The 25,429-nt window shown below is 43.2% G+C and overlaps 1 protein-coding gene across 4 annotated transcripts in view; it reads right to left on the bottom strand.

The window, feature by feature from the left end:
- Positions 1 to 25,429, bottom strand: part of RPN2 (ribophorin II) — a 63,215-nt gene that overhangs the window by 22,468 nt on the left and 15,318 nt on the right. For all 4 annotated transcript variants that reach the window (XM_032295010.1, XM_032295012.1, XM_032295011.1 and 1 more), the window contains exons 3-9: positions 20,994 to 21,089; positions 20,082 to 20,257; positions 15,070 to 15,145; positions 14,128 to 14,262; positions 10,851 to 11,027; positions 9,362 to 9,480; positions 5,572 to 5,677 (exon numbers count right to left, since the gene is read on the bottom strand). In XM_032295010.1, coding sequence (XP_032150901.1) covers positions 5,572 to 5,677; positions 9,362 to 9,480; positions 10,851 to 11,027; positions 14,128 to 14,262; positions 15,070 to 15,145; positions 20,082 to 20,257; positions 20,994 to 21,089 — 885 coding nt within the window. The remainder of the gene's footprint in view (positions 1 to 5,571; positions 5,678 to 9,361; positions 9,481 to 10,850; positions 11,028 to 14,127; positions 14,263 to 15,069; positions 15,146 to 20,081; positions 20,258 to 20,993; positions 21,090 to 25,429) is intronic.

The raw sequence follows: 25,429 nt of genomic DNA on the forward strand, positions 1-25,429 counted from the left end.
TGCCTCAGCCTCCTGAGTAGCTGGGATTACAGGCACGCACCACCATGCCCAGCTAATTTTTTGTAGTTTTAGTAGAGACGGGGTTTCACCATGTTGACCAGGACGGTCTCGATCTCTTGACCTCGGGATCCACCCGCCTCGGCCTCCCAAAGTGCTGGGATTACAGGCTTGAGCCACCGCGCCCGGCAATAACAAAAAATTTTAAAACGACTTCATCAAAATTAGAATGTTTTGTAAAAGACATCATGAAAGTTAAATTACAACCTCAAACTATGAGAAAATATTTGCAAATCATGTATCTAACAAGGAAACTCGAGCCAGAGAAACTCTTACAACTCAGTAATACAAAAAAGATAAAAGGAAATAAGAGGTGTACAGAGTGTGGAAGAAAAAAAAAACCAAAAACATTTTTTTCAATGGTTGATGGATTTGAAGAGACATTTTTCCAAAGAAGAAATACAAGAAACCAATAAGCACATGAAGAGATACTCAACATTATTACTCATCAGAGAAATGCAAATCAAAATCATAATGAGACACCACTTTATACCCACTATGATAGCTAGAAACAAAAATTCAGATAATAACAAGTGCTGGTGAGGATGCAGTAAAATTGGAACCCCCACACCATACAACCCAGGAATTCTATTCCTAAGCATATACCTCGAATAACTGAAAACAAGTGTTCAAAAAAAAGTTATATACAAATGTTCACAGCATTACTCATAAGCACCAAAAAGGAAAAATACCTCAAATGTCATCACCTGATGAGTGGGTAAACAAAATGTGATCTATCCATACAATGGAATATTATTTTGCCATAAAAAGGAATAAAGTACTAAGACATGCTACAACATGGATGAACTTTAAAAATACTAAGAGAAAAAACAGAAAAGCCAGTCACAAAAGGTAACATACAATATGACTCCATTTATACAAAATGTCCCAAATAGGCAAACCATAGAGACGAAAAGTAGAAAGTAGGAGAGAATGGGGAGTGACTGCTAAAAGATACAGCATTGCTTTCCAGGGTGATAAAAATATTCTGGAATGGCCTTGCAGTAAGGGTTGCACAAGTCTGTGAATATACTAAAGACACTGGATTGCATAGTTTTGTTTTGCTTTTTCGAGACAAGGTGTCAGCTGGCAACAGCCCGGGCTAGGGTGCAGTGGTGTGATCACAGTTCACTGCAGCCTCAAACTCCCAGGCTCAAGAAATCCTCTTGCCTCAGCCTCTCAGGTAGCTGGGACTACAGGTACACACCACCATACCCAGCTAATTTATTGTTAAATTTTTGGTAGAGACGGGATCTCCTTGTGTTGCCCAAGCTGGTCTCTAACTGCTGGGCTCAAGTGATCCTCCCATCTCGGCCTCCCAAAGTGCTGGGATTACAAGCATGGTGGCTCATGCCCAGCCTGAACTTTTAATTGGTAAATTTTATGGTATGAGAATTATACCTCAATAAAGCTGTTATTAAATCAATAAATAAAAGCTAAGTCTCAGCTGGGCACAGTGCCTCACGCCTGTAATCCCAGCACTTTGGGAGGCCAAGATGGGCATATCACCTGAGATTAGGAGTTCAAGACCAGCCTGGCCAACAGGGTGAAACCCCATCTCTACTAAAAATACAAAAAAAAAAAAAAATTAGCCTGGCATGGTGGGGCACATGCCTGTAATCCAGCTACTCAGGAGGCTGAGGCAGGAGAATCACTTGAACCCGGGAGGCAGAGGTTGCAGTGAGCCAAGATCATGCCACCGCACTCTAGCCTGGGCAACAGAGCAAGACTCCATCTCAAAAAAAAAAAAAAAAAAAAAAAGGCAAAGTCTCACCCCTTTTCTTCCTCTAAGTGGTGTAGATGGAAACCAAGCACTGAAAAAATAAGATTTAGTCTCCACCCATAGGCATTCTCAGCCCAGTGAAAAATCAATGCAGGTGGTGGTTCACGCCTGTAATCCTAGCACTTTGGGAGGCAAAGGTGACAGATCACTTGAGCCCAGGAGTTCAAGAGCAGCCTGGGCAACATGGCAAAACCAGTCTCTAGAAAAAAATACAAAAAATTAGCTGGGCATGGTAGTGCATGCCTGTAGTCCCAGCTACCTGGAAGGCTAAGGTAAGAGGATCACCTGAGCCCAGGAGATCAAGGCTGTAGTGAGCTGTGATTGTGCCACTGCGCTCCAGCCTGGGTGACAGAATAGAGACCCTGTCTCAAAAAATAAAAAAAAGAAAAAGAAAGCAATGCATATAAACAAACAATGGTAATATAATGCAGTAAGTATAATCTTAGGGTGTAAAATACTACAGCAACAAAAAAGGACTTCAAATAGACTGAAGCCCTAAATATAAGGAGGAAAACAACTTTAAAAAGTGTTCAGAAAACACTGGAGGACCAGGTGCAGTGGCTCATGCCTGTAATCCCAACATTTTGGGAGGCCGAGGTGCGTGGGACATTTGAGGCCAAGAGTTTGAGACCAGCTTGGCCAACATGGCAAAACGCTGTCTCTACTAATAATGCAAAAATTAGCTGGGAGTGGTGGCATGCACCTGTAGTCCCAGCTGCTTGGGAGACTGAGGCATGAGAATCGCTTGAACCAGGGAGGCAGAGGTTGCAGTGAGCCAAGATTATGACACTATATGCCAGCCTGAGTGACAAGAGGGAGACTCTGTCTCAAAAATAATAATAATAACAATAATAATAAATAACAAGAGGCCGGGTGCAGTGGCTCACACCTGTAATCTCAGCACTTTGAGAGGTGAAGGCAGGCAGATCACCTGAGGTCAGGAGTTCAAGACCAGCCTGACCAACACAGAGAAACTCGTCTCTACTAAAAATAACAAAATCAGCCCAGTGTGGTGGCGCATGCCTGTAATCCCAGCTACTCTGGAAACTGAGGCAGGAGAATCACTTGAACCCAGGAGGTGGAGGTTGCAGTGAGCCAAGATCGCACCATTGCAATCCAGCCTGGGCAATAAGAGCAAAACTCTGTCTCAGGGGGTTAAAAAAAAAAAAAAAGAAAAAGAGAAAACACTCAACAGTATCTTTTTGACTTTGGCGTAGCAAAGGATTATTGTAAAGAAGATACAAAAAACACAATCTAGCAAAATACTTTATTTATTCATTTTTTGAGACAGAATCTCACTCTGTTGCCCAGGATGGAGTGCAGTGGCACGATCTTGACTCACGGCAACCTCCGCCTCCCAGGTTCAAGTGATTCTCCTGCATCAGCCTCCGGAGTAGCTAGGATTACAGATGCAGGTCACCATGCCCAGCTAATTTTTGTATTTTTAGTAGAGACTGGGTTTTGCCATATTGGCCAGGTTGTTCTTGAACTCCTGGCCTCAAGTGATCTGCCTGCCTTGGCCTCCCAAAGTGTTGGGATTGCAGGCGTGAGTCACTGTACCTGGACCTAGGAAGACTTTTAAATTAGGCTTCATTAAAATTAAATTTTGTGCATCAAAAGATGCCATAAAGCAATTCTAGGGGAAGATATCTAATGCTCACAAATATATAGCACTCCTAAAAATCAATAGACTAAGAAACCAAAAGAAAATCAGGCAAAGATATAAAACAATTCACAAGAAAGGAAACCTAATTGGCTACTAAATACAAAAAAAGATGTTCAACCTTACCAGCAACCAAGGAAAGACATTAAAACAACAAGATACCTTTTCATATGCATCAGACTACCAAACCTGAAAATACCAAATATTGGTAAAAATATGGAGAAAACAGCAATTTGGCGATTATAGCAACAAAAACTCATGGAAAATACAATCAGAGGTGGACTCAATAGGACTTGGTAACTGACTAGGAGGCAGAAGTGAAAAGAAAGGAAGGGGTTAAGAACAACTGTGAGATAATAAGCCTGGCATTTAAGATGGCTGGCAGTAGAGGGAAGGAGGTTTCAAGAAAAAAAAAAAAAAGGAAAAAAAGAGAAAGAGCTTTCCTTTTAATATTTTCAGTTGCAAGTAAGTCATCTTAACGAAGGAAACTAACATTAAAAGAATGTGGATTTGGAAGAATCAAGGTACACGCTACAATAGCTTCTATCCAAATTTTGTTTTACTGAATGGACGAGGATCAGATGTCTCATGCTCAAAAGGTCACACATGAGGTAGAGAGATTTGAGTTCCAGAAAACATCTTCCTTTCTGTCAAACTTTAAATACAAGTGTTTAATCTCCCTATGGAAAGTAATGTCCCACTTTTGAAAAGGTCAAACTTTCAAGCTGTCTACTTCTGTCATTAAAAGAAAGCAAGTGTCACAGGAGCCAACCTGAGGAGCTCTCCAAAGGCCAAAACCTAGGACAACATGAGCAACAAGATAAATGACAGTCATAGATCACAATGCATACAGTAAAATAAATATCTATGATGCAATTACTGTAAACATATGAATTATAGATATGTTATAAACACGTTATGATAAAGATTTATTGCAGTTATAAATAATTGAATAAACAGGATAAAAGACAGTTGTTTTCTTACAGTAGAATTCCAATTTTAAAAATGTACAAGAAATGAAAGAGAAAATCACTCTCTGGCAAACACCAGAGTAATAACTATTGCAGACAAGACCATTATGATACTTAGAGTCTCAAAGCATTGCCCAACTAGACATGTAAATACAAGCAGAAAAACAATAACTTTACAGCAGAAAACCTAGCACACAATCACCTTACTCAAGTGACCAAGGTTAACGTGACCCGTAATGAGACATACCAATATCATATACTTCTTGCTCTGAGTAGGACAGAGCATTACTTTTGGGATAGAATTGCAGAAAATGCATGACCTGAATCTGATCATGAAGAAATACCAGAAAAACCCAATCTGAGAGACATTCTACAATTTGAGAGCCAGTCCTCTTCATGTGTCAAGGTCATGAAAGACAAAGAAACTATCTTAAATTGGAAATAAGAAAGTAGGAAAATATGTAGCTCATCTTAAATAAACTTCTCTAAAATGGCTAAAATGGGAGCCACGGTGCTGGACGGGGTAAATTTCAATTAGCTGGGAAAAATACTAATGGGAACTACCTCACTCCCACAAAGCATCAGGTAAATAGGGCTTTCTATTTTTAAAGATACATGGATCTTCGCCCAGCTAGCATTAGCTAAACATCTGAAACAGTCCATTATGAAAGATGACCAATTTTTTTTATCCTTTACCCAAATAGCTTCATTATAGGTGTTATATATGTGTAACCTGAAGCTTTTTGCTGCCTATTTGGCATCATGCACTTTTCTAAACCCACCAAAGCCTACCACACAGAACACTTTTTTAAGATGTTAAACCTCAGTGGAATTATGGGTGATTTTCTTTTTCTACCACCTAAATTTCATGTAAGTTAGCAATGCTAAATTATAATGGAAAATGAAAAACTTACAAATAAAAGAAAATTCACTATGACCAAGTTCTTGATTTACTACTGCCTTGGCTATGTCTGTCAAATAGCAAAGATTGAATGGAGCCTTGGTTGTAAAGAAGTCAAGGTACCAGACAACACTGTGTATCAATTTGGCCATTTCCTTGGATACATTAACATGGCAATGGGAAGGAAAACACCTACCTCTACAGTATTTGCAATGTAACGGTTGTCACCTTCAACTTTGACAAGGAAGTCATAATAACCACTGGAAAATTTGACGTTCATGAAGTTTAGTTCAAAAACATCCCTGTAAAGAATGACAACAGGCTTACAAGAACTCAGGTAAGAAAGTCACAGATATAACAAACAGGAACTACAAAATGTCTCCTAGAGACTGTCCAAGGCTAGCCCACTCCTTCCCTTTTTGACTTCCTACCCCACTTGGACAATCTTGTGCCTTTTATTTTATTTTGACACAGGTTCTCACTCTGTTGCCCAGGCTGGAGTACAGTACAATCACAGCTCACCACAGCCTCAAACTCCTAGGTTCAACTCATCATCCCAACTCAGCCTCCCCAGTAGTTGGGACGGGAGGCATGCACCACCACGCCTAGAAAAATTTTGTAGAGACGGCGTTCTGAGAGCAAGTGATCCACCCGCTCAGCCTCCCAAAGTGCAGGCTGGGGCATGAGCCACCATGTCCAACCCTCGAACTTAATCATATACTACAATGTGGAGAAAACTATCTAAAATGAACACTCCCAGGTTTCCAACGTTTTCTTTTCCTTTTCCTTTGTTACTCCCACGCTCCTAAAATTCAAACTCCTTCTGGTAGCTTTCCACAATGTAATGTAAAATTGGGAAGTTTACAGTATGATCCTGATGATGTTTCACGGTGACAACGACAAAAATGTAGAAGAAAATACTCCAAAATGTACAAAGAGGTTGGTGTAGGATAGTATAATTGGGGCTAATTTTTTGGTATGATTTTTACCTTTCTGTGTTTTCTGAATTTCTCAAAAAGGACATATCTTACTTTTATTTAAAAATATTTATTTTTATTTTAAAGGGGAAAAAAAAGTAGAGAGTTCCTAACTCTATCGCAAAATCTCAGTATCTTTTACCGCTCCACTGGTACTTCTAAAAGTGATTTTGCTTTTTAATTTCACATATTGCCTGACTAAGAAATGCATTTTCTCTCTAAAATTGAAAACTCCTGATCTCAGTAACTTAATAATTTAACACTTCTAAAAGTTCCATACAGGCCCAGTGGCTCACACCTATAATTCCAGCACTCTGGGAGGTAGAGGCAGGCAGGTTACTTGAGGTCCGCAGTTCGAAACCTGCCTTGCCAACATGGTGAAACCCCGTCCCTACTTAAAAAAAAAAAAAAAAAAGTTCCATACAATTAGCTGGGAAAAACACTAATTCATATAAAAATTGACCCTTATTTTTTTTCTTTTAGAGACAGGTCTTACTATGTTGCCCAGACTGGTCTTAAACTCCTCGATTCAAATGATCTTCCTGCCTCAGCCTCCAAGTAGCTGGAACTACAAAGTACCTGCTACTGTGCCCAGCTTGATCTTTAATTAATTAATTATTATTATTTTTTTTTTGAGACAGAGTCTCCCTCTGTCACCCAGGCTTGGAGTGATATGGTATGATCATGGCTTACTATAACCTAGACCTCCCAACCTCAAGTTATCCTCCTACCTCAGCCTCCCAAGTAGCTGGAACTATAGGTGAGCCACCATACCCAGTACATTTGGCCCTTAATTTTTTTAAAAAATTACACAGCAATAATATGCAGCCATTAAAAATCATTGTAAAGACCAGGTGTGGTGGCTCATGCCTGTAATCCCAGCATGTTGGGAGGCTAAGATGCAAGGCTCACTTGAGGTCAGAGCCTGTAATCCCAGCTACTCAGGAGGCAGAGGCAGGAGAATCACTTGAACCCAGGAGGTGGAGGTTTCAGTGAGCCAAGATCATGCCATTGCACTCCAGCCTGGCAACAAGAGCAAAACTCCGTCTCAAAAACACAAAACAAACAAAAAAATCATTGTAAAAGAATATTTAATCCTGTAGAAAAGTGTCTGTGGCACACTGTTACATATAAAGCATATCCTAATTTTTTTTTTAATTTTTTAAAAAATCAGAGATGGAGGCTGGGCATTGTGGTTCACACCTGTAATCCCAGAACTTTGGGAGGCTGAGGCAGGTGGATCACTTGAGGTCAGGAGTTCATGACCAGCCTGGTCAACACAGTGAAACCCTGCCTCTACCAAAAATACAAAACTTAGCCAGGCGTGGTGGCATATGCCTGTAGTCCCAGCTACTCGGGAGGCTGAGGTAGGAGAATCGCTTGAACCCAGGAGGCAAAGGTTGCAGTAAGCCGAGGTCGCACCACTGCACTCCAGTCTAGGTGACAGAGCTAGACTCCCATCATTCATACATACATACATACATATATAAAAATTAGAGATGGGTCTTGCTATTGTCCAGGCTGCTCTCAAAATCCTGGGCTCGGGCAATCCACCTACCTCAGTCTCCCAAAGTGCTGGGGTTATAGGTGTGAACCCCATGCCTAGCCCTTAACTGAATTTTTAAAATTTATTTACATACACAGAAAAAAGACTGTCAAAAAAAAATTATAAAATGTTAGCAAGGCAGGGCACGGTGGGTCAATCCCAGCACTCTGGGAGGCTGAGGCAGGAGGATCACCTGAAGTCAGGAGTTCAAAACCAGCCTGGCCAACATGGTGAAACCCTGTCACTACTAAAAATACAAAAAATTAGCCAGATGTGATGGTGGATGCCTGTGATCCCAGCTATTCAGGAGGCTGAGGCAGAAGAATTGCTTGAATCCAGGAGGTGGAGATTAGAATGAGCTGAGATTGCACCATTGCACTCCAGCCTAGGCAACAAGAGTGAAACTCTGTCTCAAAAAAAAATAAATAAAAATGTTAGCAAAAGTTTCTCTAAAGAGAAGAAATAATAGAATTATGGGTGAGTTATATTTCCTTTTTTGTGCTTTTCTGTATTTTCCTATAATAAACATTATTATTTAACAGAAAAAAAAATCAATAAATATTAAATTTTAAAATAGCTACTTATAGGCCAGGTACAGTGGCTCATGCCTGTACTCCCAGCACTTTGGGGGGCCAAGGCGGGTGGATCACGAGGTCAGGAGTTCAAGACCAGCCTGGCCAACATGGCGAAACCCCATCTCTACTAAAAATACAAAAATTAGCCAGGCATGATGGCGGGTGCCTATAATCCCAGCTACTCAGATAAATAGCTTGAGGCAGGAGAATCGCTTGAACCCAGGAGGTGGAGGCTGCAGTGAGCCGAGTTCATGCCATTGCACTGCAGCCTGGGCAACAAGGGCAAGACTCTGTGTCAGAAAAAAAAAAAAAAAAAAAAAAAAGGCCGGGCGCGGTGGCTCAAGCCTGTAATCCCAGCACTTTGGGAGGCCGAGGCGGATGGATCACGAGGTCAAGAGATCAAGACCATCCTGGTCAACATGGTGAAACCCCATCTCTACTAAAAATACAAAAAATTAGCTGGGCATGGTGGCGCGTGCCTGTAATCCCAGCTACTCAGGAGGCTGAGGCAGGAGAACTGCCTGAACCCAGGAGGCGGAGGTTGCGGTGAGCCGAGATCGCGCCATTGCACTCCAGCCTGGGTAACAAGAGTGAAACTCCATCTCAAAAAAAAAAAAAAAAAAAAGCTACTTATGTCACAATGATAAGACAGAGCCAACTAGAAATAAAGAATAAAACAGTAAAACCAAAATGATCTTCATTTTAAAAATCATTTTCTTATATTCCACTATAGGCTTTTGATACCAGTAGATCAAATTTACCTAACTGGAACTTAGGCAAATTTGGTTTTATGATCATGGTACATCCACATTAATCTGTTACAGTGGCTGCAGGCTAACTTCCCAAATAAAGAGGTCAGCGCTCTGCCAAAATATGATCAGGACTTACCCTACAGGGGTGAAGGATGTCTTCTGGAGGACAGTGGCTCTGGAAGCAACAGATTTAGCATGTTCTAGTTTAACAGAGGCCTGAGTCAGAGGCTGAGACAGAACATTGGTGACTTGCAACTGGAAATTTAAAAAAAACATTATTTGTTACAACAAAGGCTGCAGGAGTAGAGAATTTTGTTTCTGGGACGCTTCATCTATAGGGTGCAGGAAAGCAAAGGCCCTGCATTGGGGAAATCTTCGCTGACTTTCGGTCTGTTGCCTAATCCTAAAGTGGATTATTACAGCCATGAGTCACTGCACCTGGCCAATATATTTCCTTCTTTCTGATTCCCTATTCTATCTACTCTACTACAGAACCTTTAAGAGAATTTATCGGACTGGGCATGGTAGCTCATGCCTGCAATTGCAGTGCTTTGGGAGGCTGAGACAGGAGGATCACCTGAGGCCAGGAATTCAAGACCAGTGTGGTCAACATGGCAAGACCCCATTTCTATCAAAAAGATAACACTTTTTTTAAATTAAAAAATTAGCTGGGCATAGTGGCATGTGCTTGTAGTCCCAGATATTCAGGAGGTTGAGGCAGGAGGATTGCTTGAGCCCAAGAGTTAGCATGAGCTATGACTGCGCCACTATTCTCCAGCCCAGGCAACATAGGGAGACCCAGTCTCTGAAAAAGAAAAAGAAAAAATTCTCAGCCAGGCTGGGTGCAGTGGCTCATGCCTGTAGTTACAGTACTTTGGGAGGCTGAGATGGGAGGATCGTTAAAGCCAGGAGTTTGGGACCACCCTGGGCAACACGGTGAGACCCTGTCTCTACAATAAATAAATAAATAAATAAATAAGCCAGAAAAATACTTTAGGATGGTATCAGCAATGGGAAAATAGAAGAAGTATGGATAGCATTAATAACTATCACCTGTTGAAAGTCAACTATATGCACTTATTAGGTTGAGCCCCTTACTGATATTCCCTATCAATTGTATGAGACAGACAGAATAATTCTTATTTCACAGATGAAGAAACAAGCCACAAGAGGTAAAGGAACCGACACAGCCCACATGGCCAGTTAAGTGGTTGAGCCAGGACTCAAACCATCTATTTAGCTTCAGAGTCAATTCCTTTTTCACTTTGTTCTCTTAGCCCCTCTTAACTCACAGCAAACAATGTTAATCACATTACTTTCTACCTCTTTGTTGAGGGTATACAAGTTGTATATGTAGGCAGAAAATAGGCAATTTTGAAAAACAGAGTACTCGCTCAGGAGGGTATCTACAGGGGACACCAAAGTCGAACTAATGGGACAGACAGGACTGTCCTAAGTGGAAACCCAACACTTAGACATAAATAAAATGCTAATTTCTCATGAAGATCTTAGCTTATTGCTGGTTCCCAAACAAGAGCAACAAAATGGACCATGGTCCAGATTCCTCAAAGCCCTCCACTAGGAATGACAATCAGAGGGGCACACTTTGGGCATGGAAGTCATACCTGCAGGATAGCCTGTTCGTGAGTGTCAGAAGCAGAGCCCTCAGGCACAACCACAACTGGCACGTGGTAGCGATTATGGGAGAGCACAGCAGCTGCAGAGGCCACACTGAAGGCTTCAGAGAGGGACTCGAAGTTCTTCTTGCTGAAGATTGCGTTCATCAGCTGGATGACCTGATCCTGAAAGCAAAGCGAAATGCAGCTGCTTATCTTCCTCCACTCGGAAGGCAGGAGGGACACTGCTGTAGATGAAAGTCACTCCCTGTCTGTTTCAGGCGTTTACATGGAGGTCTTTCAGCCACTGATCCAAATTTACAGATGGAGAAAACGCAAATATTCTCCATTTACACTTAGAACTTGGACTTGGTTGTTTTTATCCATTTTCCATTATAAACTGAAATTCATGATTTGTCAGTTATTTAATAAGTGCTTACTACACAGGCTGGGTGTGGTGGCTCACGCCTGTAATCCCAGGACTATGGGAGGCCAAGGTGGGTGGATCACTCGAGGTCAGGAGTTCAAGACCAGCCTAGCCAACATAGTGAAAAACTCCATCTCTACTAAAAATACAAAAATCAGCCAGGCATGGTAGCATGTGCCTGTAATCCCAGCTACTTAGGAGGCTGAGGCACAAGAACTGCTTGAATCCGGGAGGCAGAGGTTGCAGTGAGCGGAGATTGCACCGCTACACTGCAGCCTGGCGACAGAGCAAGACTCTGCCTCAAAAAAAAAAAAAAATCGTAACAGTCAGGGTACGGTGGCTAACACCTGTAATCCCAGCACTTTGGGAGGCCGAGGAGGACAGATCATGTTCAAGAATCACTTGAACCCAGGAGGCAGAGGTTGCAGTGAGCTGAGATCATGCCACTGCACTCCAGCCTGGCGACAGAGTGAGACTGTCTCAAAATAAAAATAATAACACTTACTACACAAATGCAGGGTACTTCTAGATAACTATTGAGATATTACAAAATACAAAATACATATAATAATAATTACTTGCTAAATGTCTATATACACCAGGCATCATGATAGGTGCTTTACATGCATTAACTCAAATTTTGACAAAAACTTATAAAAGACTGGTATTACCAATGTTTCCCAAAAAACAAAACTGAGGCTAAAGGAGGCTAAGTAACTTCTACAAGTCACAACAACATTAGCAAGACTAGCACTCAAATGTAGGACTGTTTGTCTCCAAAGTCCTTCTACAAGAAAATCTGCTCTCTTCGGACTCCCATCATCCTCCCAGCCAAGCAACCTTTCCTCCCAACCCGCCTGCAAGTAGTACACTGAGGCTGAGTTTTTATTTATAAGACCAAACTTTATAGCTAAAATGTACATTAAAAGGAAACTAAAATAACTCTCCATGAAAAACTAATGGGGTGCTTAGAGGAGAAAACTGAAAGCAATTTTTTTAAAAAAAGTGGAACCTAAAAGGCATTATTAAAATTCTAGAGGCTGTTTTCCTAGGAGGAAACATTTTCCCCTTCGATCAGTTTTGTTTTTTAAAATCTAACGTCCAACAAAAGAGCTCTCTTGTTCCTGACAGTGTTATTCACAGTCAACATGAAAGAATTTTCTTTAATTGGACCAATTACAATTTTCCATTACTAGGCTGTTGACATGTTAAAATGGGTAACTGTTCACCACAAATGTGTCAAAAGCAGTAACAGCAAAATTACTCCAGCCAAGTACCTGGTTTAAGAAAACTTAAACATTTTCTTTCTTTATTTTCAAGCTGCTGCTAAAGTTGTATATGTACAAATCAGCAATTCATCTACTTTACTGTGTATAGGACAATCTGTAATCTGTACCATAAGATTCACACTCCTGCGCTCTCACCCGTAACAGAAATTAAAAGGGAGTATATTTCTTTTTTTTTTTTTTTTTTTTTTTTTCAATTTTTTTTTAATTGCATTTTAGGTTTTGGGGTACATGTGAAGAACATGCAAGATTGTTGCACAGGTACACACATGGCAGTGTGATGTGCTGCCTTCCTCCCCATCACCTATATCTGGCATTTCTCCCCATGCTAACTCTCCCCAACTCCCCACCCCCCGCTGTCCCTCCCCTATTTCCCCCCTACAGACCCCAGTGTGTGATGCTCCCCAAAGGGAGTATATTTCTAGACCTCCTACACTTAGGACAAAGGAAGGGACACAAAAAGAATGCAAACACACGAATAACTTATTTGACCATATCCTCTGGAGAAAATATGAAATTAATTCCAATTATCCAAGACAGATAACTACTTAAAGAAACTTGGTATAAAACTTGTAATGCATAAAGAAATAAAAGTTCTAACTCAAATCTCTCCTCCTAAAATTTAAATAATAGCAGCTTGTATTTTCAGTACTTTAGATTAAGAGCTGGTAACTTCTCACAGACACAGGGTACAAAGACGGTCCTACTCAAAAAGACTTCCCACACACATTTCAACTAAAGGTTCTTTTAGGTTAACAACTTCCTCTTGAAAAAAAGAATTAACTCTTGGCAGATGTGTGATAGACACACATGCCTCTCCCTGAACTATGTCCATCAGCAAAGATTAGCTAAGATTTCACTGTTGCTGAGGATAAGGGGGAAGGGGGGAGAAGCAATTTTGAGCCCCGAGAAGGATTTGAATGGGCCACCAGAGTGGAAAGCATTCAAGAGACAAGCAGAAAGGGGTATTGGGAAGAAAAGGAGATAAAACAGGAGTAATACATGTGGCTTTCTTGACACTACCTCATGACATGTACACACCCCATTTAAGGCAAGTGTGGTTTGTTTACACATCTGTCTCATTAGCAACCCATTTCTTGAAGACAGGCATTACATCTTTCCATTTCTCATTCTTTTTTTTTTGAGACGGAGACTCGCTCTGTAGCCCAGGCTGGAGTGCAATGGTGCACTCTCGGCTCACCGCAACCTCCACCTCCTGGGTTCAAGCAATTCTCCTGCCTCAGACTCCCACATAGCTGAGATTACAGGTGTGTGCCACCCACGCCTGGCTAATTTTTATATTTTTAAGTAGTGATGGGGTTTCATCATGTTGGTCAGGCTGGTCTCGAACCCGACCTCGGGATCCGCCCGCCTCAGCCTCCCAAAGTGCTAGGATTACAAGCATGAGCCACCGTGCCCGGCTGTATTTCTCATTCTTAATGCCTAACCCAAGACACTGAGTGACAGCATTCCAAGGTACTGTCTGCACATCCCTCTCTGATAAAAGCTATCCTTAGCAGATAAAATCGATGACCCCTTTGGGTTTCATGCCCGAAAACTGTTAGACGGGTACCTCCTTAATGGATGGCTCGGTCCCCACATGATCCATGAGCTTGTAGGTGGCAGCTACAAATAATGCTGTTGTTTCCAGTCCTTCTTCAAACTGGAGGTACACGCCCCCCAGTTCATCCAGGCGAGCAACAAGGTCCTGCCATAACAAAACAGTAACACGTTGGATGTCAAGTAACAGCAGAAATGAGATGCACAAAGCACATGAACCCCACTGCAGACAGCTTCATGTCATCTCTCACTCTAAATCTGAAGACCATCTCAGTCACTTAACACTTTCTCAAAAATGGTGCTCAGGCAGAGCAAAGTATATCAAATAGACATTTGAGGAGAAGAGTAGCTTCTGCAGTTCTGGGAGGGCTCCTTCCCTGGCCCCTTGCACACAAGCCCAAGCCCAGGAGTCATGGCAGGGAAGGCACCAGCTGCTCTGGGTGGAAGGCCAGTGGGCCAGTCTGCCGTGCACCCAGGAAGCAACATGACACAGATAGAGTCCATGGCCATTCATTTCAATACCACCTACAAAGCATGGCATTTCCTAGAATTTCTTACTCAATGCTCCAAAAAACAAAGAGAGAAAAACTGCTCTCCTAGGCAACATGACTATGCAGCTAACGTGCCTGTGAGGCACGCAGTGAGAACACCATCAGGACTGCTTGTTACCCTGGCCAGGCAGTCCATGAGCGAGGCCCCGGAGGAGTATGATATTCTGGGCCAAGGCAAGGATAGAGCAATAATAAAAACCAGTCACCACTTCCTGAGCACCTGTTATGTAAAAGACACAAATATTCCTCAGGACACAGTACCCTAACACAAAGAACACAAGTGTGCCATGGATATAAGAAGCAATGTAACTGGCCATAACAGATCTTGCATGGCTACCTGCAAGACTCTTCTGCAGGGTGTCAAAGATATGAGCTGGGAGATCCATTTGGCAAAAGATTCATACCTCAATCTCCTCCACGATGCTCCTCAGGTCAGCCTGCTGGGACAGGTGGGATGCTGTCTGCAGAGCCTGGACCGTTCTGGAAGGTAAAGAGTAGAAACCCGATGAATGGCAAGTCTCCTTTCATCTTTCATCAACTCACCCCTTCTCATATTTGGACACCTTCACAAATATCCCACTCTTGTTCTTTAGAAGTACAAGTTGGTCTTAGCCTTCAAGGAGTTTACTTATAATCCAGTTAGGAGAGGTATGACAAAACCTGGAAAAGACCATCACAGCTGAGAAGGCAACCCAGGCAATAGAACTGGCAATGAAAACCATGGGCACTGGGCTGGGTGCAGTGGCTCACATCTGTAATCTCAGCCCTTTGGGAGTCTGAGGCAGGCAAATCCCTTGAGTCCAGGAGTTCAAGACCAGCCTGGGCAACATGATGAAACCTCATCTCTACTAAAAATCCGCCAGGTATGGTGGCATGTGCTTGTAGTCCCAGCTACTCAGGAGGCTGAGGTAGGAGGATTGCTTGAGCCCAGGTTGTAGATGTTGCGGTGAGCCACTGTACTCCAGGTCCCAGAAAAAAAAAAAAAAATTGAAGCAAAATTCACATAAAATTAACCATTTTAAAGTGGACAATTCAGGGGTGCTTACTACATTCACAAAGCCATGCAACCACCAATTGTCTAGTTCCCAAATATTTCCACCAGTCTAAAATAAAACCCATTTGTTGAGCATGGTGGCTGACACTTGTAATCCCAATTCTTCGGGAGGCCAAGGCAGGAGGATCACTTAAGCCTGGGGGTTCGAAACCAGTCTGGGCAATATATAGTGAGACCTCATCTTTACAAAAAATTTAAAAATTAGCTGGGCATGGTGGCACATGCCTATAGTCCCAGGTGCTCGAGAGGCTAAGGGAGGAGGATCACTTGAGCTGGGAGGTCGAGGCTTCAATGAGCTGTGATTGTACCACTGTACTCAGCCTAGGTGACGGAGTGAGACCCTGTGTCAAAAAACAGATAAATAAGGCTGGGTGTGGTGGCTTTCCCAACAGTTTGGGAAGCCAAGGCAGGCGGATCACAAGTTCAGGAGTTTGAGACCAGCCTAGCCAATATGGTGAAACCCTGTCTCTACCAAAATACAAAAATTAGCCAGGAATGGTGGTACGCGCCTATAAACCAAGGTACTCAGGAGGCTGAGGCAGGAGAATCGCTTGAATCTGGGAGGCAGAGGATGTAGTGAGCCAAGATAGTGTCACTGCACTCCCAGCTGGTGACAGAGTAAGACTCCGTCTCAAAAAAAAAAAGGTACATAGATAAGACAGATAGATAAAACCCACTGAGCAGTTTCTCCCCACTGTGTCCCCCGTTACCCCCCAGCAACCAGCAATCTATGTTCTATCTCTATGGATTTGCCTATTCTGATACTTCACAGAAATGGAATCATACATCTGTGTCCTTTTAGGTCTGGCTTCTTTTGCTCAGCATAAGAAGGCTCAGCCATGCTGTAGCATGTATCCGTACTTCATTCTTTTTTTGGCTTATTCATATATTTTTATCTGTAATTCTGGAAGATACACTTTTTAAGACGGAATATGATAGGTGTGTACATGTAAGATTTATTAGATTCTATTCTCTTAAGGCAGATAATTTAGAAAATATAAACGGTGCTTCTCTGAGTGAAATGGGGAAAGCAGAGGCCCCCTGGTGGTTAAACGGACTGCTGCTTCCACGGCGAATGGTTTCCTAATTCCTAAGAGATGACTGGGCCCTTGTGTAAAACCACCACTTATCAAGTCAATGTGTCAGGGAATGTAGAGCAAGAATCTGTCTGCTTATGTGAAGATCATAACAATTTAGATTCTCTCCATGGGAAACTAACTCCATTAAGATGACAAGCTGGAAAACAGCAGAGTCACAATTTACAGAGAGACAAGCCCCAGAGTACTCAACGACACCTATGGGATGCTTGTTGTTATAATACACTTGAGAAAATGAAACCTGAATTTCCAAAGGAGATGAAAATCATACATCTGCCCATGATAAACACTGAGCTCAGAAAAGGCAGTTAAGACAGCCCAGAAAGAACTTCTCAATTAAGATAACATTTTTTTCTCTTTGGAATGAGTGAGTGCCATGCTGCTAACAACCTCAGAAATTTTAGAATGAAATTAATCCACTGAATTTTTAGAAAGTTTTGTCACTGGCTTTAATTACTTATTCCCCAGCCAGCAATTTCTTTTTCTCTGGAGTACAGTACTATATTCAAACAGTAAGAAAGCAGATCTTATCTTACTAATATACAGCAGATGATTCAGAGAAATTGATTTATGAGAGACTACAAATGACATCTTCTCAGATGGTTCATTCAAACCTACAAATATTTTCTTTTTTCCATTAAAGACAAGTTTACGAATATATACTTCCTAGAATAAGTCCATTTAAATATGGAAGGCCCACTCAGAAGAGTTCTAATTTACATCAGATTGCCTTTAACAGGGCACGTTAGTAGTAATATTATATAAGGCATCTTACCCATTGGATTTCACAATGACCCTACGAGACATTCTCCAGGTCTGCATTTGAAAACACTGAGGTTTAGGGGAGCTAAACAATCCACTCAGGGTCACAGAGGCTGAGTAGAAGAGTGGATTTGAACATAGTTCTTTCTGCTCCAAAGCATATGCTCTTTCTAACTACAGGCTTTCCACAAGACAGCAGAAACACAAAAGTATAGTTTCATCCTTTATTAACTCCACTGGGTACAGACCATGCGCCAGGCTCTGTAAGCACTAAAAATAAAGCTTATGGCTGGGTGTGGTGGCATACAGTGACTACAGTCTCAGCTCCTCAGGAGGCTGAGGTGGGAGGACTGCTCAAGCCCAGGAGTTTGAGGCTATAGTGAGCCTTAAATATGATCGCATTGCGCAGAAGCCTAGATGACAGAGTGAGACCCTGTGTCCAAAAAAAAAAAAAAAAAAAGCTTATGATCTAATAGAAATAACAACAATGAAGGAGGTAACAAATGCTCTAAGAAAGAGACCTAACAAACAGATGGTGCAGAAAAGGAACTCCATTTCCTACATGCCCAGTAAGAACCAGGCATTGCGCTAGGGTCTTCACATCTATTATCCCACTGAATCCTGTCAGTTGCTCTGATGTAAGAATTATGGGTTTCATTTTATAGGGGAGGCTCAGAGAAGTTAGAAATTTGGCCAGAGTCACACAGCAAGGAAGGAAATAGCTGGTGTTCAAACCTAAGTCTGCCTGACTCCGAAGTGGACGTACTTCCTTTGTACTTCTTCCTGGGGTTCTGAGATTTTGAGGAAAGAGACTTTCCTTTTTGCTTGGAGGGAAATGGGAAGTTTTTTGTAGAAGGCAGCACCAAAGTAAGGCACAGGCACTAACAGTGACATCATGGCATGAGATGATGGCGACTGGAGAAGCATTCCCCATGAGGGATTATGAGCAAAGATCAAAATACCTCCTGAAATCGAAGCCCCAAAAGGGCCAAGCACTGGGCAAAGTGTGTACAAAATGTCAGCCCCAGAGTCACTGATGACTGACCATGTGAATATGATGAGGGCGTGAGGATGACAGAGAGGGAACAGCAACTGCCTGTGACCTGCCCTTAACAAAGCTTTAAGCTTAGAGAAAATCTGGTTGTTATCAAAACAAACCAAAAAACTGGGAAATAACCTCACTGTTTTGAAAGGGGGAATTGGTATCACCAACCTCCTGTTAATGAACAGGATTCCAGAAATGTACTCCACATCCTCTTTCAGGGTTTGCAATTAAAACAGTCTACACAAAGAAAACAGTAAAAAAAAAAAATTTAAAAAAAAAATTACTGTTTTAAATGAGGAGTTTAAGTGTTAAAAAAAAAATTAAACTAGCCTGGGCAACATAGAGAGACCCCATCTCTACTAAAAAGTAAAAAAAATTAGCCAGGCAGCCAGGCACAGTGGCTCATGCCTGTAATCCCAGCACTTTGGGAAGCTGAGGCAGGTGGATCACTTGAGGTCAGGAATTTAAGACCAGCCTGGCCAACATGGTGAAACCCCATCTCTACTAAAAATACAAAAAATTAGCTGGGCATGGTGGTGTGTGCCTGTAATCCCAGCCACTGACACTGAGGCAGGAGAATTGCTTGAACCCAGGAAGCAGAGGCTGCAATGAGCCAAGATCGCGCCACTGCACTCTAGTGTCGGTGACAGAGTAAGACTCTGTCTCAAAACAAAAAAAAAAATTAGCTGGGCATGGTAGTTTGCATCTGTAGTTCCAGCTACTTGGGAGGCTGAGGCAGGAGGATCACCTGAGCACAGAGTTCAAGGCTGCAGTTGAGTTGTGATCATACCATTGCACTTCAGCCTGGGTGACAGAGTGAGACCCTGTCTCTAAATAAATAAAAATTTAAAACTACATATATTATCACTTAAAAGCTTAGCAAAAACACCCTAAAGTCAGTTACAATATTTCCATTTATAAGAAGCAGGAAAAGTGCTTCTCCTTCACCTAAGCCTTTTGCAGAGTAGTAGAGTCTGATTCCTGGAATGCTCCACCCTGAGCCTCCACCTCTCCCACTGGATGCTGCCTCTCACAACTTCCAGGAATCCTGTGAGCCCCCACTTTGCAGGGCCTCCACTGCCAACATGTCAACCTGCCCTGGCCAAGCCTCAACAAGACACACATGTGGCTCCTTCTCAGTTACCTGCCCTTGCTCTAGCCTTCCAACGTCAGAGGGCAGCTGGATCTCTAGGTGTTGGTGTGCTCGCGCTCTGGCTTGGCACTTGCCTCCTCTTTGCGAGGCTTGCAGAAGACTGCGTCCATGTGAGCTCCACGAGGACAGGGACCTTACCTGCCTTCCTGCAATCGTGTTTGCGGTGCCTCGCATAGCACCTGGTACACAGAAGTAATTACTGGAAGTATTTGCCCAGAAAGTATTTGCTGAACCAATGAACGGGCCCTCTTAGGATAGGGCCCGAGACACATGAGGCCTGCAAAGCGCTCAAGATGACAACTCACGCCAGCACAGTCTCCTCCTTGCTGAGGCGAGCAGTAAGGGCACTGAGCGCTTCTTGGGATGCCAAGGGAAGGCCAAAGCCACTGAGAGCAGCAACTGCATGGTAGATCTGGGTAACAGATGAGTCCTCACTGACAGCTGCCAGAAGCAGGTCTTTGGTCTCATTTGAAATAGAAATCTAAAAAAGAATTGGCAGACACAGGGTTTTAGAACAGGTCTTGGCAATTTGTGGCAGGCATGGCAAAGACAGCACACAGAGCAGCTGCCAAAGTCACACCCGCCTCACACATGCTCACCCCCCTCTAATCCCCAGACACCAGGATTAAATGTTTGCAAAACCTCAGTACAACACTCGCATTTGAAAACATGCAGACAAGTTACCTTTCTACTTATATGTTTCTCCTATGTTCAATAAAATGACTTTCCAGAAACCTGGTGTAGGGGTACACTTTGAACATTTTTAAATGTTAAAGGAAGATGGAAAGGAAAAAATCAACACCTCCCAGAAGAAAGGCAAAAACTGCACAAAAAGGTTATCTAAAACCCTTGAAAAGTAAAAACTTAGGAGAAACATAAATTATACTTTCAAAAATCACAGGAATGGAATTCCCACCCATAACAATGAACTCTCTTTGTTAAAAAAAGGATTTTTGACATGACCCTTCCCCCTTTAAAAATGCACTTTACAAAAACTAGCCGGGCGTGGTGGCACGCGCCTGTGGTCTCAGCTACTCAGGGGGCTGTGGCAGAAGAATCACTTGAACCCAGGAGGCGGAGGTTGCAGTGAGCCGAGATTGCGCCACTGCACTCCAGCCTGGAGAGACAGCAAGACTCAGTCTAAAAAAAAAAAAAAAAAAAAAAAAAAAATGCACTTTGCAGTTAAAGTCATTGTCAGCGGAGGAACCTGGACTCACCTCACATCCTGAGAGGGCCTGGCTGGCCTGGGCAGCGTAGAAGAGGGAATCCACATTGCTGGGATCAAGGTTAGATTTGATGTAGATACATGCTTTCTACACAGGGAGGAAAAGTCAGTGTTAAGTGGTGACACATCATGAACCAGGAAAAGCAAAGGCGTTTTTAGATTACATTCTAAGGCATTATAGATGGCTTATAGAATGAGCTACATGAATTTAGTTTTTTAAGTAGTTACTTTCTATAGGACACTATTATTACCCAAAATTGCTCACTTCATACAAAAAGCAATAAGCCTAAAGGCACTGGAGTCCTTCTGAACCTTAGAAAGGAAAGAAGGAAACCACTTCACAATCGCTGGTCTGGCCATGGCCTGTGCTGGGTTTTTATGAAGCTCTTCCTTTTAATGACGTAACGACCCTTTGGTAGATATAATCCCCATTTACCTGAAAAAGAAACTGGGGCTTGACTGGCAAGTAATCTGATGAAGATGACAAACCTACTAAGTGGCAGAGGCTCCTGATTCTAGCTGTACTGGCATCTCCACTTAGATGTCACCAAGGCCAAGTCAGGCTCAACAAATCTAAAATGAGCTTAAGGCTGGGTGCAGTGGCTCACCCCTGTAATCCCAGGCCTCTGGGAGGCTGAGGTAGGAAGGTTCCTTGAACTCAGGAGTTCAAGACCAGCCTGGGTAGCATGATAAGACCCATTTCTACAAAAAATTTCAAAAATTAGCTGAGCATGGTGGCATGTGCCTATGGCCCCAGCTACCTGGAAGGCTGAGGTAGGACTGCTTGACCTCAGGAAGTTGAGGCTGCAGTGAGCTATGTTCATGCCACTACACTCCAGCTAGGAAGCAGAGCTAGACCCAGTCTCAATAAAAATAAAAATAAAAAACAAAATGAGCTTAAAACCTTCTAGTTCTAGCCAGGTGTGGTGGTGGGCACCTGCAATACCAGTTACCGGGGAGGCTGAGGCAGGAGAGTCACTGGAACCCAGAAGGTAGAGATTGCAGTGAGCAGAGATCATGCCACTGCACTCTAGCCTGGGTAACAAGAGCAAAACTCTGTCTCAAAAATTTAAAAAAAAAAAAACTATTTCTTCAACAGGACTTCGGAGCTCATGCATAGGAATCACCACGCATCCAGCAACCCAAACCAGAAACCTGGGAACCGTCCTCAACTTTTCCATTCCCCTCCTATTAAGTCTCCCTCTTTTTCATTTCTCAGGCCCGGTCCACCTCCGGTTTCTGTCACTGCCTCAGGGCAGGCCCTTGCCATTGCTTACCTAGACTATCCCAGTCATCTCCTAAGTAGTCTAAAGCCATGCAGTTCATTCGGCACACTGCTTCAGGAGTGATCTTTGCAAAATACATGTGTAACTGTGTGGCTTTACCTTTAAAACCTTTCAGCAGTTCCTTATTTTTCTCAGACAAGATCCAACTTCTGACATAGCATGAAATGCCTTTGACTAACCCTCCCTTCTCCATGCTGCCTTCATCAGCACAGCCCTGCCTCCAACCCAAAAATCTTACCCTCCAGCCTCCTGCAGCTGTACCACGCTCTCACCATTTGCCTTGCTTGACCTGCTGCCCACCCTGCCGGGAGCACCTTTTCCTTGTCCTTCCTGCCTCTCAAATCAGGTCTGATCTTTAACTCTGCTCAGCTCTTTACCTCTTCCGGACAGTCCTCCCAGGAGAGGCTACGTATTCACCCTCTCTAGTGCTCCCCCAAAGCATGTACCACACCGTACTCACTAGTACTTACTGGTTCCCCCAGTGACTAGTGACCCAAGATTGGGGACTTTGCCAAATGCCCATCACAGTGACTGTGATGTCCCTGTGTAGGGGTACACAGAGGAAGCACATCATGAAACCCACTACTGCTACTCTCCTTGACTCTAAGAAATAGTACCAAATCATTAGAATGCCAAATACTTTGGTTGGAGTAATACAAATTCAGCTATTCAAAAAGATGTGGCCATAATAACAGTTAAAAGTGGGTGCTGGCTGGGTGCAGCGGCTCACGCCTATAATCCTAACACTTTAGGAAGCTGAGGTTAGAGAATCATTTGAGGCTGCAGTGAGCTGTGATTCACCTCTGCAGTCGGGCATGGGTGGCAGGGCAAGACCCTGTCTTAAAACAAAGAAAAAAAAAGTGGGGGGTGCTGAGCACTGCAGTACTCACCTGTAGTCCCAGCTATTCAGGAGGCTGAGGCAGGAGAATCCCTTGAACCCAGGAGGCAGAGGTTACAGTGAACCAAGATTTGTGCCACTACACTCCAGCCTGGGCAACAGAGTGAGACTCCATCTCTCCCACCAAAAAAATAAGTAGGGGGTGCTCCTGGAGAGCAGGACAGGGTGGAGGGCGGGGCAGGCGCATGCTGCCTTCACTAACAGCTATTCTGCATCATCCGGCGTTTTACCATGTGCACGTGCTACTTCAGTCAAAACATTTTTTTTTTAATTTTACGAGTGAAATTTAAATAAGAGTCTCAAAACAAATGAGTTTCAACCAGAAGTTTTTAAAGAAGCCAGAGGGAGAAAGGAAAGAAACAAAATACTTCACTTTGCATCAACTAGGGATCTGAAGAGAACAAGTTAAGCTACTCAAGGAGTTCTAACAGTGGAATGCGAGGAAGCCAAAAATGCGTGCTTTGTCGCCACCTGGTGCTTTACCAATGGAACGACAACACTGGAGACCCCAAAACCAATGACTATGGTTACTTCTACCTCTATCATTACCTCTTTCTGAGTACTTAAAATGTGTCCAACGCTGTTCTAAGTGCTTTATGAGCATTTCTCATTTAATCCCCAAACAATCTCATGCATCAGGCACTCTTATTACCTTAAGTTTACAGATTAGAAAACTGAGGCATTAGAGAGACAAAGTAACTTGCCCAAAGTCACTCAGCTTTTAATTGGGGGAACTAGAATTCTCTCGCTCCATAATAGACTGGCTCTGGTGTCTGAGCTATAAAACCTCTATTTCTCAAGAGCCCACTGAAAACGACCTGTTCTGGAGTAAAACAAGCATCATTCCTACACTGATTTTTTGCAACGACATATTGAGGTCCAGCGTTCTGTGGCTTCAAAGCCCAAGATGTTGATGGCAGAGTTTACACAGCAGCAGACGACCTGAAAACTGCCCCCTAAATGTCCACCCCCGATCTGCTTGCTTCCAACTTTCTGTGCTGTGTTAATACTCCAGTTAATCAAACATCCTCTTGAGCAAAGAACAGCAGTGCTTTCTTCCATCGTATTTTTTCCCCTTACAACCCCCTGAACCTAATCAAATATGGAGTCCCATAGAAAAGACAACAAACCTCTCATCTGCCCTCCCCTGCCCTATTTCCTCCGGAAACAGCTCCCAGTTACTATGGTTGCCTCTCAGACTGGGCTTTGCAATCTCTTCAAACTTTGTTAGTGTGGTGTGCTGCCCAGGCCCACACCAGATCCTTTCCAACCGGGCCCACCTTTCCCGCGGTGCTTCTTACTGCGCTTCCCCACCCACCTCTGCTCCAGCTGCACAAAAGTCTCACTGCCCAGAAGCACAAGCACTTGGAAGCCTCCAGGCTTTGTATAGCCTGCTCTCTCCATCTAGAAGCCCACTGCCTCGCCAATTCAACTTCTCCTATAACACATTAACAAAACTCAAGACTTATTTTAAAATACAACTTCCTGGCCAGGCGTGGTGGCTCACACCTATAATCCTAGCACTTTGGGAGGCTGAGGCAGGTGGATCACCGGAGGTCAGGAGTTGGAGACCAGCCTGACCACATAGTGAAACCCCGTCTCTACTAAAAATACAAAAATTAGCCGGGCATGGTGGCGCATGCCTGGAATCCCACCTACTCGGGAGGCTGAGGCAGGAGAATCGCTTGAACCAAAAGGCAGAGGTTACAGTGGGCCGAGATGGAGCCACTGCACTCCAGACTGGGCGACAAGAGCAAAACTCTCAAAAATAAATAAGCAAAACTTCCCTCAACGCTTCTCTCCCCTCCAGCATCACCTTCTCTCTTCCCACACAGCCACACTGATCCAAAAACTTGCCTATGCTCCAGTCTTCATATCCTCACCTCTGCTCACTCCAATTTGGCTTCTGCCCCCAGCATGCCAGAAGCAACCTCCAAATTGTCAAAGCAGAGGACATTTTCCAGTGCTCACTCCTCAACAATGGACAGACCTATCACTTCCTCGTTGGGAAACATGTGCGTCCACAGCCTTCTGGGATACCACCGCAATTTCTGGGGTCTCCCGCTTCTCTGGCAGCTCCTTCTCAGTTTCAAACTCTCCTGTCATTTCTCAACTCCTAGGCCCGGCTCTCATCCCACCACCTCCTGCCTCCCTAGGCCATCTCATCCGTGCCCATGGCTTCATCCCAAACTTCTACACAGATAATTCTCAGGCCTGTACCTTCAGCACAGACTTCTGTCAACA

This window comes from Sapajus apella, unplaced genomic scaffold (genome assembly GCF_009761245.1).
Source record: "Sapajus apella isolate SASKATOON/1434 unplaced genomic scaffold, GSC_monkey_1.0 scaffold33, whole genome shotgun sequence".
In the NCBI taxonomy this organism is placed as follows: domain Eukaryota; kingdom Metazoa; phylum Chordata; class Mammalia; order Primates; family Cebidae; genus Sapajus; species Sapajus apella.